At 46.9% G+C, this 7,391-nt stretch overlaps 1 protein-coding gene across 1 annotated transcript; it reads right to left on the reverse strand.

Moving 5' to 3' along the window:
* Positions 1–1,546: 1,546 nt before the first annotated feature.
* On the reverse strand, positions 1,547–5,671 carry LOC134456059 (uncharacterized protein K02A2.6-like). Its single transcript, XM_063207492.1, has one exon. The coding sequence runs from the start codon at positions 5,477–5,479 to the stop codon at positions 1,547–1,549; it is 3,933 nt and encodes a 1,310-aa protein (XP_063063562.1). The 5' UTR covers positions 5,480–5,671.
* Between the last annotated feature and the right edge of the window lie 1,720 nt (positions 5,672–7,391).

Genomic DNA, 7,391 nt, shown 5'->3' on the forward strand with positions numbered 1-7,391 from the left:
AGCACACAATCAGTTTTCTATTCCTATCTCCTCTAAATATATATCCTGCTTTCTTGCTCCTGCGTTGTTTTGTGGCCTAATACCAAAACCCCAGCTCACGTTTTTTTTACTGCATAGTTTTCATTCTATTGCATGGAGCGCAGCAGGCCTGACGTCAGGCCCAAAGGCAGCTGTGGGCCAAATTGAGTTCGACAAACCTGAGCCGCCACCCAGAGACGACTGCTGTGTTTTAGAGCTCCGTGGATTACAAAGGCGAAGCTCGCCACTGGTCACATTTTCCACTTCAGCCCCACTTGGCCTGAGCCCTGCAATTTAGACTGCATGGTAATATGCATTATTTTCTTTGCCAAGACCTGGCTAAGATTGAAAAGAAAGAAAGAAAGAAAGAAAGAAAGAAAGAAAGAAAGAAAGAAAGAAAGAAAGAAAGAAAGAAAGAAAGAAAGAAAGAAAGAAAGAAAGAAAGCAAAGAAAACAGACACCAGTCCAGTGTAAATGAATATGAGTGTTAAGACAAGCACAGTAAACATGCATTTGGAAAAATAATAATAATAATAACATGGGATGATAGAAAATGTTCTTCATGCTAGTTTCATCTCATTCCAAATGGCTCTGCTGTGGTTTAAATGCTTTGCAATGGACAAGCTTTGGCATGCTGCTGTAGGTTTACATATAGGTTTTTCTTCATCTGCCTCCACACCATGACATTGATGAAACACCTTCTCACCTTGACCAGCGTCTTTTCATCTAGAGCTGTCGCTCTCACATGCAGGATGACTCATGCTCCCAACACATGTGCTTTCCTTCAGCCGTCTCGTTCTCAACCCACGGTCTTCATGACTAATGACAAGTAATGGACAGCCTGCCATTATGCTTTTTGATGGGCTGCATTTTTAACATAGTGTGCACAGAGCACAGGAATGGACACCTGGGTTTATACTGGCCGTTACAGATTTGTCTGTGCTAAAAACCCATTTTACATGAATACGACAACTTCACACCAAATCAGCAGAACTGTTTGAATGCTTTTGCAAAACCCAACACAGTTTGCTGAACTACACACGCAGTTGTAAAATGAACTGTTTTTGTACCAAGTCCTTAAAGGGACACTGTGTGAGATTTTTAGTTGTTTATTTCTAGAATTCATGCTGCCCATTCACTAATGTTACATTTTTCATGAATACTTACCACCACCATCAAATTCTTAGTATTCACTATGACTGGAAAAATGGCACTTTTCATACATGAAAAGGGGCATCTTCTCCATGGTCCGCCATTTTGAATATCTAAAAATAGCCATTTTTAGCTGCAAAAATGACTGTACTTGGACCACACTAGAAAATATTTGTTCATTACTGTAAGATTCGACACGGACACAGAGGGATTGCTTTTATGAACCTTTATGAATCTCAACTTAGGTTATCGGCATGGCGTTACATGGCTCCTTTGTTAGAGTCAGCTAACTTGTATATAACAGGTAACTATGGCAACAGCCTGAGATGGTGCGCATGCACCGAACATCAATCCCAATACATAACACCCCTTTCCCCTAGTCCACAAAGTCTCCAAAACGCTGGGGTGGGTGGCGCTCCCTTATTGGGCGCTGTAGGGGGGTGGCAGGGTCAGGCACCACCACAGGGACAGGTGAACCACTTGGCTCGGCGCTCTCGGGTGGTTGTGGAGAGGCAGGTGGGGTTGGTTCGATAGGCTCTGGGGTACTGTCGTCCGGTGATTCCTCAGAACCCTCAGAACCCTGGTCAGCGCCTGCCTGCACTCTGCCACGCAGTTGATCCACATGGCGTCGATGCAGTTGCCCATCTGGTGTTTGTACTCTGTATGAGACAGGGCCGGTGGTATCCATAATGACACCGGGGACCCATTTGCGCGCCCCAGTGTAGCTCCTCATGTAGACAGTCTCTCTAGGTTGAAAACTCCTAACACTGCCTTTATGCTTGTCAGCAATCACCTCTTGTTTGCGATGCATGTCATTTTCGTAATCTGGATGAAGGCGATCAAGAGCAGTGGTAAGTCGCCTATTCATGAGCATCTCGGCAGGACTTTTCCCAGTCGCAGAATTAGGCGTGGTGTGCTGTGACAGTAGGAACCTAGCTATACGTGTCTGCCAGTCCCCAGCAGTGATTCTGGACAAGGCCTCCTTGGTTGTCTGGACCATTCGTTCGGCTTGGCCGTTTGAACGAGGGTGGTAGGGCGCTGTGGTCACATGCCTTATGCCATTGCGCCCGGCAAACTCCTTGAATGCTTCAGAAGTAAAGGAGGCTCCATTGTCAGAGACTATGACGTCCGGCAAACCATGGGTTGCGAACAGAAGTCTCAGTGTGCTAATGACAGCAGCGGATGACATAGAACTGACCACGGCTACCTCCAGCCACTTAGAGTGGGAGTCCACAATGATGAGGAAGGTTTTGCCTTGGAATGGACCCGCAAAGTCTATGTGCAATCTAGACCATTTCTTTGTTGTCCACTCCCATGGATGCAGTTGCGCAGTGGGCGGAGCATGGCGGGACTCTTGGCAGACTGTACAGTCTTTGACATTTTTCTCAATGGCGGCATCCATACCTGGCCACCATACGTAACTCCTCCCCAGCTCTTTCATGTGCACAATGCCTGGGTGCGCATCATGTAACATGGCTATCACTCCCTCCCTCGCCAGATCAGGAACAACCACCCGACTTCCCCATAAGAGACAGTCCTTATGCGCTGAAAGCTCATGCCGGCGGTTCAGGAATGGCTTGAAACGGTCATCTGGCACCTCTGTAGGCCAGCCATGAAGGACCCAGCGTAAGACGCGAGACAGAACTGGATCTTTCAGAGTGAGGGCAGCGATTCTGCTTGCATGCAATGGGGCATCCGGCACAGTTTCCAGCAAAAGCACCTCCAAGGGTGGAGGGGTCTCTGACACTGTAGAGGGCAGGGGGAGGCGACTCAGAGCATCAGCATTCGCTAGCTGTTTCCCTGGCCTGTAGTTCAGCTCGTAATCATAGGCTCCAAGAAGCACACTCCAGCGTAGCATGCGAGGGGACAGCATAGAGGGCATGGGCTTAGAGTGGTGCAGCAGGCCTAAGAGGGGCTTGTGGTCAGTAAAAATCTGGAAATGACGACCAGCCAGGTACTGGTGAAATTTCTTGACTGCAAAAATGACAGCCAGCGCCTCTTTATCAATTTGCGCATAATTCCTCTCCGTCGAAGACATCGTTCTGGACGCAAAGCAGATGGGGGCCTCTCGTCCATTTGGCTCAACATGGAATAGAAGCGCCCCCAGACCATAAGGAGAGGCATCGCATGCAATGGCGAGGGGTTTGCTTTCATCGTAGTGGGTTAGCACGCCATCAGCTTGAAGTAGTTGCTTTGCAGCAGCGTAAGCCTTTTCATGATCATCAGTCCAACGCCACGTAGAGGACTGGTCCAGGAGACGATGTAGAGGTTCCAACACTGTAGCTTTGTTGGGCAGAAAGCAACTGTAAAAGTTTAGGAGGCCGAGGAAGGATTGCAGTTCGGTTTTGTTCCGGGGTGACGGAGCCTTTTGGATTGCCTCCACCTTTTCACTGGTTGGCCGTACACCGTCCTTGTCCACCCGAAACCCCAGGAACTCAACCTGGCTTGTCGTGAAAATGCTCTTTTCCTTTTGTAGCCGCAGCCCTGCCTCTGTGAACCGTTGCAGTACAGCAGAGAGTCGCACATTGTGCTCATCGATTGTTTTTCCTGCAATGAGGATGTCATCCAAATATGGCTGAACGCCTGGAATGCCAGCAAGAAGGGTATCCATGAAACGCTGGAATATCGACACCGCTGTTGACACTCCAAACTGCAGTCGGCGGGCCCGGAAGAGCCCACGGTGGGTATTGATGGTGAGGAGTTCTGCTGCAGCGTCATCCAGCACGAGCTGCTGGTAAGCTTGTTTGAGGTCCAATTTACTGAAAATCACCCCGCCTGCCAGTCTGGAGAACAGTTCGGCCACAGTAGGAATGGGGTACACATCAGGTTTCACAACTCTGTTAACCGTGCAGCGGTAGTCGCCACAAATCCTCAAACTGCCATCCTTTTTCGCAACTGGTACAATGGGTGTGGCCCACCGGGAAGTGCGCACTGGCTCAAAAACGCCTTGGGCAACCAGCTTATCAAGTTCTTCATCTAACCTGGCCCGGAGAGCAAAGGGCACAGAGCGGGCTTTGAAGAACATTGGGGAAGCTGCAGGATCGATGTCAATGGAGATTGGGGGTGTGCGTGAGGCCCCCATCTCTTGAAACACTTCTGCGTACTCAGTCAGGATTGACTCTATGGATTGACTGTGTACGTGATGTACACCCATCATGGATATGCCTAAAGCATCAAACCAGTCTCGGCCCATAAGGCTTGTCCCCTGTCCTTGCACAATGAGCAGGGGCAATGTGCGTTCACGGCCTTGATAATTCACTTTTGCAAAAATCTTCCCTCTAACTCGCAGCTCTGCCTGTGACCACTGCTTAAGCACACTGCTATCTTTGTGTATTGGAGGGGGTTGATCTGGCCACAGGGTGTCATAGGTGTGCTCACTGATCAAAGAGCATGCTGCTCCAGAATCCACCTCCATCACATGTGTTTTGTTGTTTAACATCACAGTAGCATGATATGGCTGTTTCCTTGTTGCACTTGCCTGCCCGCCCATGGTATATATTTGGTACTCTTGCGGTTCCTCTGATTGTGTGACAATGTGTGCATCCTGTGTGGGTTGTGCTGCTGCTCCTGAAGAGTCAGTGCCATCCTTGGCTTTCTTTAGGCAAACACGAGCAATATGCCCCCTCTTCTTACAGTAATGACATACAGCTGTGATAAATTTGCATGCACGAGAGTCATGCATCCCCCCACAACGGAAACACGGCCGACTTTGAGTCTCTGTTTGTTTCGCTTTCGCCGATGTGTGATGAACATCAGCTGTTTGGGCAGCATTGGCACGTTCGGATTTAAGAATGCGAGCATTGGAAGCGGCTGTCTCGGCAGCAAGGGCTTTTTCCTCCGCCCCTTTGAACGTGAGCTCTGGCTCAGCAAGCAGACGACGCTGCAGGGACTCATCTAGCACCCCACAGACAATTCTATCACGCAGCATTGCTTCTAGTTGTGCCCCAAAAGCACAGTGGACTGACAGTTTTCGTAACTCTGCTATGTAATTGGCGATGCTTTGGCCTGGCTTCTGCTTGCAATTGTGAAACTGAAAGCGTTGCACTATCTCGGATGGCGCGGGGCCGTAGTGGCGTTGTAAGGCTTTTTTAATGTCTTTGTACGCACTGTCAGAGGGGCGAGTGGGTGCTAACACAGAGCGCAGTGTTGAATAAGTCGCGGCTCCACACACACTAAGCAGCACGGCTCGTTTCTTGCCATCCCCCTCTATCTTATTCGCATCAAAAAAACATTCCAATCGCTCAAGATATTCATCAATGCAGTGTCCAGAGTCCTCGTTAAACTCTTCTATCCGACCTAGCGTGGTCATGTTGCAGACTTGTACTACTCACTGACACCGTACGGGACTTGCTTGAGTGAGAGAAAGTTTCCAACTGTCGGTAGCCAGACGATGGAAATCTTCATGTAGTCCGAATCCGCTTCGTCGCCAGTGTAAGATTCGACACGGACACAGAGGGATTGCTTTTATGAACCTTTATGAATCTCAACTTAGGTTATCGGCATGGCGTTACATGGCTCCCTTGTTAGAGTCAGCTAACTTGTATATAACAGGTAACTATGGCAACAGCCTGAGATGGTGCGCATGCACCGAACATCAATCCCAATACATAACAATTACTTAGTGAACTTTCATGTAAAGATCAAATTTGGCAATAGGCAGCCCAGTTTCAACGAGTAGCATAGTTGCAGTACCTTTTTTGACCATTTCCTGCACAGTGTCCCATTAACACAACCCTCACATTACTAGCACACATTGCAGCAACTAGACACAGACAGCAAGAATTAAAAACACACTTTGCCTCTTGGTTTCTCTACTGAAAAAGCATGTCATTTCAAGGAGGTTATAGTAGTCTATGAGTGTGTTTATCGTCTTGAAAATGTGTGTAAAGCAGTGAGTTGTGTTCACAGGTCTGAAACATGTGTTATATATTGCAAACTGAGTGCAGAACTGTCAAAGTAAATTCTACACAATATTATGTAAATATCAAGAAGAATGTAAAAAAAGATTAAACGCTTGGAGCAGAAGTGGGCAGGTAGGCCTAATCGGAGTTTACATTACACTACACATTACACTGACTTTTGACTCCACCATTATACTCTCCACCATGTTGTAATTACTCTATCTGGAGATTTTATTTCACCTAAGACATGTAAAAGTTTCATCTTTTACCTGACGTGTTTTGATGCTATTACTTCCGTCTTCATCAGAGGGTCGGGATGTTGATGTGTGACGTGCTTTAAAATCAGCAAATGTTGTTGTTAAAGAGTTAGACATAATGCTATACAAATATCTATCTGGATTTATATAACTTTACTCCGTAATATTTATGCTACATTTATTGCTGTGTAAGAAACAGACACAACATGTTTCCCCTGAACCACCAGCCAGCTTGCTCGTCAGTGGGTAAGAGCTGATCTCTTGAGGGCATTCTGAAAGCTGCTGGTGCCTCTAGCTAAGCTTTTTCATGCGGTCTGTTCCTGTCCATGTGCTGTATGTGGTTTTCATGTCTATTGTATTTTTCCTTTTATTTTTTAATGGCAAAAATGTAGCCCAGAAATCTAGACGCCCCAAGAGGCCTGCAAATCTGTGCAGCATTTTGCTGTAGGGGTTTAGCTCGCTAGGCTAGCAGAAATGCTGAGGTGATTTGAGCTACGTCATCTAAGTGATGTGCTTCCAACAATTCCAAATGCTACATCTTGGCTCAGAGCCTGGGCATTTGAAGATCATGCATTTCATGGGATGTTTTTTTTCTACAACTTTTATTAATATTGCACATCATTCATGTCTCTACTGTAGCCATAGCTAACAAGCAGCAGTGATGGCAGTACAGGAGAGACCATGTTTCAAGTCAAGTCAAGTTGGTTTTATTGTCAATTTCTTTACATCCACTGGTCATACAAAGAATTTGAAATTACGTTTCTTGCTTTCCCATGCAGACATAGACTAATCTAGGTAAGGACATAGACAGTATAGACATAGACAGTACTCATACATGGACATGGAATCTCAGCCATTTTGTAGTAACTGTTGCTTCTAGTGGCTTCACTGTTGACCAGTGCCGTAGCCTACATGCATTTTAAGAACAGATGATTCCTTTCGCTGTCATTGCCCATGCACACAAGATGAAACAGATTGGTCCTTTTTAACTCCACTCCCCCTTGACAGCCGCCCTCGGCTCCCTCCCAAATCTCTCTCTCTAAAAGGACTGGGCTTGCAAGAC

This window comes from Engraulis encrasicolus, chromosome 9 (genome assembly GCF_034702125.1).
Source record: "Engraulis encrasicolus isolate BLACKSEA-1 chromosome 9, IST_EnEncr_1.0, whole genome shotgun sequence".
Lineage (NCBI taxonomy): Eukaryota > Metazoa > Chordata > Actinopteri > Clupeiformes > Engraulidae > Engraulis > Engraulis encrasicolus.

Coding starts and splice junctions, on each gene's coding strand:
- LOC134456059 (XM_063207492.1), bottom strand. CDS start 5,479: ATGACCACGCTAGGTCGGATAGAAGAGTTTAACGAGGACTCTGGACAC.